Source organism: Brachycentrus maculatus, unplaced genomic scaffold (assembly GCF_059751285.1).
Source record: "Brachycentrus maculatus isolate JH-2025_06_01 unplaced genomic scaffold, ASM5975128v1 h1tg000091l, whole genome shotgun sequence".
Taxonomy (NCBI): domain Eukaryota; kingdom Metazoa; phylum Arthropoda; class Insecta; order Trichoptera; family Brachycentridae; genus Brachycentrus; species Brachycentrus maculatus.
In genome coordinates this window covers 2,425,891-2,440,512 of record NW_028280845.1, presented here as the reverse complement: position 1 = coordinate 2,440,512, position 14,622 = coordinate 2,425,891, and the positions used below count along the sequence as shown (strand labels likewise).

At 32.8% G+C, this 14,622-nt stretch overlaps 1 protein-coding gene across 1 annotated transcript in view; it reads left to right on the top strand.

Annotated features, from left to right (window-relative positions):
- The window catches only part of Nos (Nitric oxide synthase), a gene marked incomplete at its 5' end in the record, with an annotated part of 40,011 nt that overhangs the window by 11,892 nt on the left and 13,497 nt on the right, over window positions 1–14,622 (top strand). The window contains one exon of the mRNA XM_088258131.1: window positions 11,295–11,616. Coding sequence (XP_088114257.1) covers window positions 11,295–11,616 — 322 coding nt within the window. The remainder of the gene's footprint in view (window positions 1–11,294; window positions 11,617–14,622) is intronic.

Genomic DNA, 14,622 nt, shown 5'->3' with positions numbered 1-14,622 from the left:
AAACATAGCATTTAATATTTCCAAGAAATTTATATTTATTTTGTTGCGTACATACGAGTACAAGGATCTGTAAACATATTTCTTTTTTATCATACAGGTACCCAAAACGTCGGAGAAAAATGTAAATAAGAATTTACAGTTTTCTTTGGGCAAAATGTTTGCGAATTTTATAGTGGGCATATATTAAAATTAACTTGAAGTATTAAATAAAAGCTCGAATGGAATTCCAGCTGTTATAGTCACATAACGCTTATTGGAATGTTTCAAATGGAAATTGACCAATTCCTATTTCGTCGGTTGGAAATTTGTACAAAATGTGCCACTTCTTTGCTGCGTATTACATTTATTTTATAGAACTTTCGATTTTTTTTATACTATTAATATCATTTTGCCCGCCTCGGTAGTGTAATGGTCAGGACACTCTGCTACCGTACTGGAGGTCCCGGGTTCGATTCCCAGGGGGGGGGGGTTAAATAAATATAAGTGATTTTTTCACTCTTATATTTAATCAATATCACCTTGGACTGGTACCGGAAGCGGAGGGTTGATCACCTTTCCTTCATGTGTTAACGATCAAGATAACACTGCGTTTATATGATTGCAGTGCCCTATGCACCATTGGGGTGCGTATAAGGGTTTGAATGAATATATATATAAATATATGTTATATATATATATATATATATATATATATATATATATATATATATATATATATATATATATATATATACATACATACATATAAATACATGTGTATTTTTAGTCATCGTAGATGATTGAGTTAACGGATAGAATTATTTAATATTAGTAATTTGTTTAAGAATCCTTGATTATGTAACCAATTATTTTGAGTGAGCTCGAAATCTTTTTTCTAATTGCAGTTTTCTAATTTGCGAAAGTTGTACTTCTAATCTTATGTTTATGTAATAGTTTATTGTCAGTTTATGTGTAATTCCACTGATCTTTAAAACCAGTGGCGTAGAGTAGAGGCGTGTTCGGTGATATTCAATTAGTTTTAATCCCCGTGAAGCCGCAATGAGCGCTCTGTGGGGACTATGTCACCGATCTGTGCGGCTCGTGTTCACACTAACGCAATATGGCCGTACTTAACCAGGTTATGTCTCTGCAACCCCGATAAGGAATTTACAATTTGCGGCGCACAGGTGCACCAGTGTTTATTATTGACATACTGTACGTTGCGTGAAATTCCGTTTTATTTTACATTTTACTTGGTAAATACCACTTTTTCTTAAAATATGTTGTCACACATGTATCGATACATTCAGGATCATTATCAAACACCGTTAGTTGAGTCCTTGGGACGGTGAAGGATAAAGAGGGGGAAAAGTTGTTTTCTTATTTTTTTTCTTCATATATTTACCATCGGAACGTGTACAATAAGGGGAGGCTTTAGTCATTATTATATTGGTTATAATTGATCTATAATTTGTAGTATTTTTATAAGTTAAAATGTTTTATAATGTTGAAGTGTTGTCCTTGTTTTGTGAAACGTGAAATGCATTTAGCGTCGTTTTCAAACACCGTATACTGTGTTAAGAAATAGTGGTATTTACCAAGTAAAATTTAAATTAACAGTTCAAACGCCAATTCTGAAATTTTTACATTTTGAAATTCACAAAAAAAAAGTTTTCGGTACTTTCCGTATTTTAATAATAAAATGTATTTAGTTTATTTTTTTTTATTTGACGATGGGTTCCAAAGTCAAAGCGTTAACTCTTGGCTGAGGTCACTGATGTCCCCCATGGCACTGCGATCCAAAACAAGCGAGGACACCGATGCCCTCCATGACGTTTAATGTGCTAAAAATAGATATTTTTGTTGTTGATTTTTTTTACAAAATACATATTTAAATAATACAAAATAGTTAGAAATAGATGATAATAGATCATAATCAATTTGAAATGAATAACGGAGTAGCGTGAAAGAAACGAAGGAATTTGAGTGGTTTATTATTTTTCATATTATTTTTTAACATCTAAACATTCATACATGATGAAGAATATGGTCTAAGTCTGGGTATTTATGGTATTCCATATTCTTCTTCATCTGTGTTGAGATGTCTAAAAATAACATGAAAAATAACTCATAGGAGTCAATTATAGAATTGGAGATAATCTAGATTTATTAACAAGTATTAGGACACACTCGAAATGTTGGTTTATTATTTCTTTAATACAGATTTTTACTTTTTTTCTTGATTTAATGCTTTATACATCACTTTATTCATAGATACATATATTTAGATACTCCCCGCCAATTTTATTCCCAAAGGCTCTATTTCGGGTACAAACTGGGTACAATAGCTTTATGCGAATGTTTATATGACTCGGGTTAGTGAAATTCAGGAATCAGGAGCCGCCCTTACGGCATTTTGAACGCATGCATTGTGAATGATGAAATCTTTGGATAAAAGAATTTTCGTGTCAATTTGTCGGATGTGTCTCAGAATTCTCGGTCGCGGGTGGAGATTTGTATCTGCAAGATAGGAATTGGGATACTTTTTCATATATATGTAAATACATTGAGAAAATTGGCCATTTCATTCAATTACGGTTGAAATGGCAACTGTCAAAGAATAAGCTTTTAGTAGTAGTATTTGGCATTTCCAGAATTACTTTAAAAAGCTCTTAAGACTTTCATTAAGATAACGGATATTGGTTTTATATTGCGAAATAATCGATATTTTATGATAAAGCAAATTTTAATTAGGTAAATTATTTTAATTTATTAATAAACGAGGGCTGTTCAATTAATACGTAGACTGACTTCATAAAACAAGTTTATGTTTATTTCGCTCACTCCTTTCAAGAACGTCATAAATCAAAAATCATGAATTTTCAGTTATACATGTTTTCAAAATGTCCAAAAAATGCACTATATCCCAGCAAAAGAGGCATATTTTTAACTTAACATTTACCCGCTACAGGGCAGAAAGTGTTGTTTTTGTATTTTGAAGAAAAGGTATTGTTTAATTTTTTTTTAATAAACTAGTTATTTTTTAAATGGAGAAAAAACCTTCAGGTTTAACCTAAAAAGATATGTTGCACAGTAAAAAGTTTAATAAGTGGCTGGATATTTATTTTTAATGAATTGTATTGTATTTTCAAACTTTAAAAACGTTCTCCTGAAAAATCACGTTTTTTTTTATTTATGACGTTCTTGAAAGGAGTGAGCGATATATCTGGGTCGGCCCCCTTCAAAGTAGTCAATTTTGATTTTTTTTATTTTGCATTTAAATGTACACTCCGTATGTTTCTTGTTTGTTATTTTTTGTCTCTTAACATATTAAGACAGTGCAATCATAGGTTCATGGTAAGAATTGAACCCAATACAGAAACGATTAAACATGGAAGCGAAATGTTGCAGCCAAAATATAATAAGCTATAAGTTTCACTGTATATGTATACCTAGGAGTATATACATATGTATATAATATTGATATTATATCATTGTGCATACCTCATCACAACATTGTATGTTGATAGTTGTTAGTTGTAAGGGTAGGTATGGTATAAATGCGAATAAGTACTATCCCTGCTCACATTACTGTAATCACTTGATATCATAGTAGATATAGTTTTTTATTGGATTTAAAAAATCACTTATTTTATTTGAAATAATAAAAAAATATATGTAGCATACGGAACGCTTCGAAATGTGAAAATAAACATTGAAGGCATGAAATAAATAATTGACTATAATTATCATTGAACTTTTTTTTTCTAATTATATGAAAATAATTAAGAATATTTGGTAAATAAATAAAGAAAAAAATCATTTATGTTTGTAATTAAAAATTACTAAATGTATTTTTATTTAACAGCACATTTTTCAAAAATATATTTTTCTTTTTTGAAATTGAATGCTATATGCGTTTATCATATTATAAATCACTTAAACCAGCCTATGATAGGTCGTAAGCCCTGTGAATATCCAAACTTTCAAAATCTTCTTCATCTATGTTATGATGTCAAAATGTTAAAATAACTCTTAAGGGGAGAAAAATATATTTATGAACAAGAATGTGGACACACCAAAAATGTAGGGAATTTAAAATACTTTGAAAAACCACGTGTATCTCATAGATTAACCAAGTACTGTAAGCATACATTCTTCTGTCAAACGCCTCTTTTACGCTTATGACATACGTGTACATACATGTGAACGGTAAACACACATTATTACTTTACGCCAGCCGGCTCTGGACAAAGTTTCCATTAAAAGCGGCCGGTCTAGATCCCCGTCCCAGTTCGGGCCACAAAGCCTCCCCGTATACGTATACGTAGACGTAATACTATTTAGTTGCTATGTTTGCCATTCAACTTTGTAGCAGCCAACTGCTGGCGGACAGGTGAATCGTATGTGGAATTTATTTGCGACCTGCAAACTTTTACGCGGTGTATATATCTAGCAAAAACTTGCAAAACCAATGAAAAATAACACGGTAATCATTCAAAATACGAGCATTTTGTTTTTTGAAAAATAACATACAATACAATATCTAGCAAAAACATGCAAAACCAATGAAAAACAACACGGTAATCGTTCAAAATACGAGCATTTTGTTTTTTGAAACATGACATACAATATCTAGCAAAAACTTGCAAAACCAATGAAAAAAAACTCACTATAATCATTCAAAATACTAGCATTTTATGTTTTTTGAAACATAATACACAGTGATGCCTCGCATATCGCAATTAATTCGTTCCAGGAGCAAGTTCATTATGTGAAACGCATGTTTAAAGCAATAGATTCATTTTGTGGAATAAAATATAGTCTTTTTCTCCGTCTTATTCCTCATTACAGAGGGTTGTGACCCTTTTGGAAGCAATGACTCTTCTCCAGTTATCCCTTGACTGCGCTGCACGTAGCGCTCCAACTACCGAGGTGCCTGCTGCTGTCTTAACTTGATCGGTCCATAATGTGGGGATCTTCCTTTCCATTTCTTCCCCTCTAGGCTACCGATCACACCCAGACGTTCCAGGCTATCCTCATTGTGCTCAAATAACTGAAGAACCGTCGTTTATAGACATTGGCCAGAGTTAAGCCATCCAAGAATAGTTTCTGGCGAATGGACTCGTTGGTGCGTCTAGCTAGTAAATGTGGTACTGTAACATAAAAAATTAACTCTTTTTTTTTTTGTAACATAAAAAATTAACTCATTTTTTTTTCAAGTTCAGATTAAGGAAATATGTTTTGTAATGACATTTCTTAGTGGAACTGTATTTTATATTACAAAATAACTTTATAGTTTTTTCCACATATGTTTTATTTGACCAGTGACCGGGTTTCGCCGTTATCTACATCACCGTTACCGTCACCAGTCTGATGACTCTTTTGTTTTGATATGTATGCAAGATCTTTCGCGAATTATTTTACATACTGGAAGATGCTCAAAAATGATTATCAGGTTGTATAAATCTTATAATTTAACCATCTATTTTAGTCACAGTGTTTTGGGTATGTCTAAATCCTTGTTAAAAATTTAAACCCGCCCAAAATGTTGTAAGTCGTATAATTTATTATTTAAAACCTAAAATTGATACTGTAAAATATAATTCATGATTTTTTAGTAACTTTTTTATTGAAGCAATCAAACTTTCGTATTTTATTAATGGGTGTTTTCAAACTTCTCTAATTAGTCAAATAAATGAACGGAAGCTTTACGTCTTTTTATTATTGAGAAAAATGATAACAGGGGAAGTAACAAAGTTGAATTTTTCATATTTGTACTATTTATTTCATATAATTAATTAATGGTTAACTTTTAGATGGATTGCAAAAATTCATTTTTTTAAATTACTTTATTAAAAATAGTAGAACCCTTATCCGCACCCCAATGGTGCATAGGGCACTGTGTCATATAAACGCAGTGTTATCTTGATCGTTTATACATGAAGGAAAGGTGATCAGCCCTCCGCTTCAGGTACCAGTCCAGGGTAATATTGAATAAATATTACAGTGAAAAAATCACTTATATTTATTTTACCCCCCTTGGGAATCGAACCCGGGACCTCCAGAACGGTAGCCGAGCGTGCTGACCATTACACTACGGAGGCGGACTTTTTTTTATTTATTTTTTTATAAAAAATACTTTATTATTATAATATAATTAATACTCTATTAAAATGACTTCGATTTACAATTATTAAAGTTTGTATTTAATTTTCCAAAAAAATGCTGACATAATTACCATAAAATCAATCAACTATTCATCAATCTAATCAATTAATTCGTATTTTAATGGCATTTATCGCAAATGCTACAACTTCTCTCCAAAGTCTCTTTAACTTATTGCAGATTCTATATCACTATATATTACAAAAAAATCTGCATCGTGTGAAAATATGAAATCGATGTAATGGATGAAATTAATGAAATTGGCGGAATTGATGAAAATGGTTAAATTGGCGAAATTTAGCAAATTTTTCAAGCAAATGAAACTGATAAAACTGACAAAACTGATGAAACTCGTGAAATTGATGAAACTGGTCAAACTGGTGAAATTAATGAAACTGATAAAACTAGTGAAATTAATGAAATTGATTAAATTGCATCTTTTAATGAAAAGGGAAACTTCATTAATAAATGAGGAACTTCTTGAGGTGCTGCGATATTTTTTTTACATTCAAAAGCATTTATTATTTCTTTAAAATCAATCATTTAAATATTTTTTATTCTAGATTTTTGACCAATTGTAGGTTAAATATGTAATGATTAACGAAAAAAGTTACATACTGATTTTACCGACAGTTTCCTTCTTTAAAAAAAATCAATAATAATTTATTTTCCCATTAATACCGCGTTACTTCAAAAGGCGAGAATATCTTGTATTAAAATGGTTTATAAATTCGATCAAACATGATTTTCCTACATTAAGATGGTAAATTATACCTTTCAATAACGTTACGTTATTTTCCAATTAGGGTAACAGTTGGCTAAATCGATTAGCTGGTGAATGGATTTTGTATATTTATTTAAATAATTGAAAGTGAACTTGAAAGTGGTCAGGTTAGGAGTCGTAACAATCGGCGGGTATGTATGAGGAGATGCATGAACGTGGAAGAGGCGAAGAATGTTTGCAAGGACAGAGTGGTGTGGCGCTCTATTCTCTCTGCCTACCCCTGTGGGGAAGCGGCGTGATGGTTAGTTAGTTAGTTAGTTAGTTATTTAAATAATATAATGTAATTTAGTGTCTAGTTTATTCGTTAGCACAATCATATGTGTAATGAAAATGAGATTTAAAAAAATGTTAAAAATTAACATGTGTTAATAAACTCCGCCTCCGTAGTGTAATGGTCAGCACGCTCGGCTACCGTTCTGGAGGTCCCGGGTTCAATTCCCAGGGGGGTACAATAAATATAAGTGATTTTTTCACTGTAATATTTATTCAATATTACCCTGGACTGGTACCTGAAGCGGAGGGTTGATCACCTTTCTTTCATGTGTAAACGATTAAGATAACACTGCGTTTATATGACGCAGTGCCCTATGCACCATTGGGGTGCGGATAAGGGTTTTATTATTATTAATAAACTTACTAGAATGCAATAGTACGGATGAAATGTACGTTTGCCCCTCATACCTGTTGAGATAAACGGATAATAACGTTATATTATGCTATAACAACATAATAACGTAATATAATTACAATAATAAATAATTAATATTAAATAATGAACTGATACCATGGACGGATCGTCTCACTTGCTAAATTTCAGAGAAAAGGCTTGTTCAAACTTAATCTAAATAAAATACCTACTAAAATAAGCTGTGCATTTATCTTGTGTAGGTAAAAAAAAAATCCAAAAAAAGTAAATTCTCTTAAAATTGTTTACCAATTGCTTTGAAATTTTGACGCAACATTGCACTCAAATGTATACTTTTATTTTTATTTTTGGGACTGATGTTTTTACCTGTGACATTTTTTGAAAATCTTTTTTTAACTGCAATGGCAGCTCCATCGGTTAAATTGAATGGAAATACACTCAAAACTAAACATTTTCAATGTTTACAATCGTAAACAATGAAATGCTGAATACTTGTTTCATATTTATTCTATTTAATGGATTTTCATTGCTTCACAAACATTGTAAAATTTACTAAATTTTAAATGTGTGCTTGATTATATATTATCAAGCACACATTTCAAATATAGTAAATTTATATTAAAAAGATAATTTAATATATTTTAAAGACCACAAAGCATAACCGGGTACAGCTAGTAATTAAGTAAATTCTGCGATGAATGTTTGTAATTTCCTTATTTTTATGAATTTTCATCCTACCAAATTATTGATATTCTATATGTTATGATCTCTAAAATCACATAGTAGAAGGTCTAACATGATAAATATTATTATGGTTGTACTTAAAATACTGACAGACTAAAAATGCCAAATTATTCAGCCTATTTTACCCATAAAACCCAAGATAAAAGCCCCCTACTCTCTGAGAAGGTTGTATTTAAATAATTTCACATGAACCTGAAGCAAGCTGTGAAGCTTTATAATTCCATGTTAAAAACTCGAGCTTTCGCAATTAATTTTCCAGCGCGGTCGCTATGATTTAATGCATTATGAATTTCATAATTTTTCAGGAAGCTTTTCATTTAAGCCTTTCGTTTTTTAATTTATTCGATGTTTCTATGGTCAATGCTTAAATTTGTTAACTCAAGTGGAAAGATTTAAATTGTTAAAAATGCTAAACCTTTTTACCGGAAAGGCGCTAAATTATGAAATATAACACGAGACATAAATTATCGGTATTTCATTTTAAGCCAAGATTAATTATAGCACATTTTGTGTTAAGATTTCAAAACTCTTGTTTCACTGAATAAATGTTTGGGCAAAATTACATTTGAAACTTTGTCAAAGTTTGTTTATATATTTTCTGTCCAATCATATATATGTAGGTACCAGTGGCGGTATTTCCCTAGAAGCCCAAAAGCCCGGCTTGCCTAATAACTCCAAATAAAAATGACTAAATCTAGACCAAATGATTAAAAATACATTATTAATGTGTGACTGTTTTTAAATTATCGCGCGCTTATATGATTATTAAACACTTTGCATGTCATTATATGGTGATGGTACTTATTGGTAATGGTTGATATCCGAGGAAGATATTTTATTATAGTGAACATTTTCTTTATTTCAAGGTGATGGCTATGCCTTACAAAAGTTACATGTTTGCAAATTGTTTATATTTATAATACTTTCTGGGTGCTTACTATACGGGAATGATATGAGGTGAAGAAATTATAGATACATCATGTATTCACGAATGTGAAAAATAATGGGCTTGCCTTAATGGTAAACCCTAGGCACGCCACTGGTAGGTACATACAATTACATGTGAATATGTTAATATATGATTTTAATTTAAATAAATGAAGAATGAGGAAGAATAAGAAATTATACATAAAATCATAAAATTAATGATACAATATTATAAGTACACTGAAATTCCCATTTATACGGTATATACGTTCCATACGATATCGTGCAAAAATGCATCAAAAGTACAAGTAGGTATAAAAATCCAAAAATACAAAAGTACAAGTAGGTATAAAATAAGTATAAAAATCCATTCAGGAAAACAAAAAAACCATTGTTGCTTCTTATATTATCTAAACCTTTACATTTAAAAAAAATGCTTTAAAAAATCAAAGGTCAAATCACTTAGCCCCCTCCCGCATACTCTGCGCATAGTACTGAATAGTAACTATGTGCGAGGGATCTAGAAAATCTCAAATTACTGTTCCACATTGTTAAATGATTATTTTATTTTTCCCCTTTTTTGGACCATTTTATTTCAAATTCGTGTGAAAAGGGGGGAGTTTAGTGTATTGTATATGAATTTACCATGCAAAAAAAACCTTCTTATAAATCTATTTCACTGATTTTTGGAAATAGGAATTGAATTGTAGCAAATTAAGGCTAACTCAATAGTTAAGTTTGCGATACAGAAGACTGTTTTTAGCACTCTAGATAAAAAAGGGATTTTACAATAGTTGGCTAGTTGATATTACTCTATAAATATTATGACAACGTGTATTCCTAAAGTTGCACAATATTTTCAGTGCAGGTAATTTATTTCACACGTGATACCAATTTTGCGCCTCCCTCGGAATGTTTGGTATGCTGTCCATTTGCTTTAAAATCTGTGAGAAATCTCGTTCCCAAATACGTTTAGGGTCGGAACTTTCATATGTCGGACGGAAATAAAACGTTTTTTCTCTCGCCAACGTGTTATCCCTTGTAAGATATTTCTTTTTGTGGATTGGCTTACACATATTTGTTGATAGAATTCGTTCAATCTCTTCGATCTCAAATATCTCGTAAGTGTGCAAATTCCTGAGTTAACACAGGAATTCGCAATTTTCTGCCAAAAATACGGAAATTTATTCTAATATGCCTCCTTTACTTTTTATTTCCGCACCTAGGATTTTTGTTCGGTAATCGAGGCACGATCTTGTACAATATTTATTTTGGGTTTCCGACCGGTAGGATATTTGGATCGACTTCCGACTGCTAGGCTGCTCTTAAAATATTGTTATAAATAAAAATATTTAAAAACATAAAAAAATAAAGAATAAAAAAATATAAAAAATAATATATTTAAATATATATATATATATATATATATATATATATATATATATATATATATATATATATATACACCATATATATAAGGACACACCCAAAATTACGTGGATAACTAACATTTCTGTAAAAAAAAAAACAATTTTATTAATTTTTTGTTTAACGCTTTTGTTTTTGTTTTTGTGACTCTAGTTCTCAGATGCACACGTTTTGTGACTGCTATGACTGGCCCTAGTGTTCAGATGCACACATTTTGTGACTACTATGATTGATTTGTGACTGTAATCATTGACTCTAGTTCTCAGATACACACGTTTTGTGACCACTACGATAGACTCTAGTTCTCAGATGAATACGTTATGTGATTGTAATCATTGACTCTAGTGCTCAGATGCACACGTTTTTTGACTGCTATGACTAACTCTAGTTCTCAGATGCACACGTTTTGCGACTGTAATCATTGACTCTAGTTCTCAGATGCACACGTTTTGTGACTGCTATGACTAACTCTATTTCTCAAATGCACACTTTTTGTCACTGTAATGATTGATTCTAGTTCTCAGATGCACACGTTATTCACATAACGTGTGCATCTGTGATGACTGACTCTAGATCTCATATGCACACGTTTTGTGACTGTGTAATCTTTGAATCTAGTTCCCAGATGCACACGCCCAAGTCGTTCATGAAGGCCAACAGCCAGACGGAGATGCTGGACGCGGCGCCGGGGCGCGCGGACACGCTGCGCGGCGGGTCGGCGGACGCGGGCGCCGAGGCCGACCTGGGCCCGCTGTCCAACGTGCGCTTCGCGGTGTTCGCGCTCGGCAGCAGCGCCTACCCCAACTTCTGCAAGTTCGGCAAGGACGTGGACTCGCTGCTCGGCCAGCTGGGCGGCGAGCGGCTGGTTGCCATGGAGACGGGCGACGAGATGTGCGGCCAGGACCAGGCCTTCAAGAAGTGGGCCGGGGAGGTCTTCCGGGTATGTCGCTTCTAGCACTACTAGATTTAGGCATGGTCTTCGAGTATGTTACTTTTAGCACTACTAGATTCATTATTATTATGGCCGTGATCTGCGGCCAGGACCAGGCCTTCAAGAAGTGGGCCGGGGAGGTCTTCCGGGTATGTCGCTTCTAGCACTACTAGATTTAGGCATGGTCTTCGAGTATGTTACTTTTAGCACTACTAGATTTATTATTATTATGGCCGTGATCTGTGGCCAGGACCAGGCCTTCAAGAAGTGGGCCGGGGAGGTCTTCCGGGTATGTCGTTTCTAGCACTACTAGATTTAGGCATGGTCTTCGAGTGTGTTACTTTTAGCACTACTAGATTCATTATTATTATGGCCGTGATGTGCGGCTAGGACCAGGCCTTCAAGAAGTGGGCTGGGGAGGTCTTCCGGGTATGCCGCTTCTTCTATTTCAAACTCTATTACAATTTATTCTTGGGTCGGAGAGATTTTCAGGGTATTCACTTCTTCTACTTCAAACTCTATAACAGTTTTATTATTATTTATTCTATCGGACTTAGAAATACGGATGAATGTTAAATGTTTTAAATAGAACCAAGAACTGATAAAAGCGGCCGGCTCAGGAGTCGAAATAATCGGCGAGTATGTATGAGGTATGCCTCCGTGGCGTAATGGAGTATTTAGCTACCATGCTGGAGTTCCCAGGTTCGATTCCCGTAGGGTTGAGGTGAAAAAAAATATCAGTAATTTTAAACTCTAATATTTATTACCCTGGACTGGTCCCCGAAGCGCAGGAACCTTCATGAAAGTTACGTCAAGTCAAGATAACACCGCGTCAATACGATGCAGTGCCCTATGCACCATTATATGCGGATAAGGTAAACCTTATTCGCATATAATGGTACCTTACTTAATGGTACCTTATCCGTATAATACCTTATCTTCTAAAGAGGAAGAAGTTTATTTTTTTATTAAAAAAAGTTTTTTTTTTGTATATGGCAAAAAGGTTTCTTAACTACATATATCATGATTTGATTTAAAATAGAGTGTTCCCCGAAATAACTCTTCTGTAGTAAATATGTCTGGGTAATCTACTTTTCTTCCTCCATATAAGGGAGTAGTGGAAAGTCCGTTTACATTTTGTGCGATAGGGTTGACAACTTGTTATGGTTTTCTGTCATGTAAAGTTAGTGTAGAACGTGCGTTTACTCCCAAACAAGATACGACACACATGCTACATATCTACTCTGAACGGAATTTATCGCTCATTTGAGAGAACAACGTCACAATTCAAATGTCTGATAAAGTCAGATTTTAAAAAGTATTAATATATATTTTTAAAATACACCTATGCTTACATCTCAACATAGATAAATCAACGTTTAAAAAGATCAATTCTTCAACCTAACCCTTTAATAAGGGTGAAAAATACTTGAATCCAAAGAAAAGTTCATCTTTGACATACCAAAATGCGATACACAAACAATTCCATTAGAACTTTAAATATTTGGGAACCAAATACTTCAATAACTTTCGTACAAAAAAAAGATATGAAAATTCTTTAAAAAATAAATTGAATGCCTAATATACAGAAACAGTTATCATATGTGATAGGTAGGTACTTAACATTTTTAAAAAAATAATTTGACTTTCCGGTTATATTAGTTCTTATGTAGAGGTGTGACTAAAGGGTAACTGTTACTTTTTAATTAGTTTATTTGACTAATGTGCAACGGTTACCTGATTGGGATGGTATTAGTTACATTTTCTGATTTTATATTTCTTTCCAGCTTAAATTTTCTGTGTCATGTTGTCAAATATAATGGATAATGTAGAGCTATAAATACTCTATAAACGACCAAATTTGTGAACTAGATAGTGTTATATTAACCTTTAAGTTATCAATTCCAACAACCAAATAAAATAATAACGTATTTTTAAGAAGTCGTTATTTAAAGCGTTATTTTAATAAGAACCCCAATATCTGTATAAAAAAAGGATAACGATTGTGATAGATCAGATGAATAACATCATAACACATGTTATATTTGCAGTCATGATTAACTCGTAATTGTTTTTATTTTTGGTGTTTTACATGCGTTCCGTCCGAGGCATTTATATAATTTATTTAAATTCGCATATGACTTTTAAGTAGGTACTAAAATTACAAGAAAAAATTTAATGCTCCATAAAACTGAGGAATATCCTCGAAAATTCCAGAACAAACAATGAAATTATGTTTACAAACGTCGAATATATTTTATTGAAAGTCCTTCATTTTTACAGAGTGACCATTGAAAAATAAGATAAAAAACATTCAAGCAAAATTGTCTAACAATTGTGTTAGTACTGTCTGTTTCCGGAGTGTCTGTTGTGACGCATCCCTTGGGTACGTTGGTGTAAAGCTGGTATGAAGACATTTCGAACTTGACGTCAAGTTCCATGTAACAGCTTTAGCGCGTGAAATAAAAGAGGCTTGAATTCCATTTACGCCGGCAATATAATTATGGGAAATGGAAAAAATGCCGTTAAAAAGTACAAACAAGCGCTGCCGGGAAAAATCATAAATGTCGGAATGTTTATTCCTCTACCCGACCGTATTTTTAATTCGTTTCTTGATATTATTTTAATGAATTCGAACGGCATTTAATGTGAAATCTAACTACATTTCTACGTGCACAGCTTTTCTGTACTTGAAAAGGAAATTTGGTAATGAGAAATAAACTTTATTTACCATAACGGTAGTAGGATGGCAAAAATCCCATTTTTTAAATATTATGGTACCAAACACTAAAAGTGCGAAGGATTACCTTCCAGTTTCCGAGTCGATCGGAAAAAAGTTTCATTGAAAACAATTTATGTTCAAATATTTTCGCTCTATTATACTTATAATAATAAAACCCTTATCCGCACCCCAATGGTGCATAGGGCACTGCTTCATATGAACACAGTGTTATCTTGATCGTTTACACACGAAGGAAAGGTGATCAGCCCTCCGCTTCAGGTACCAGTCCAGGG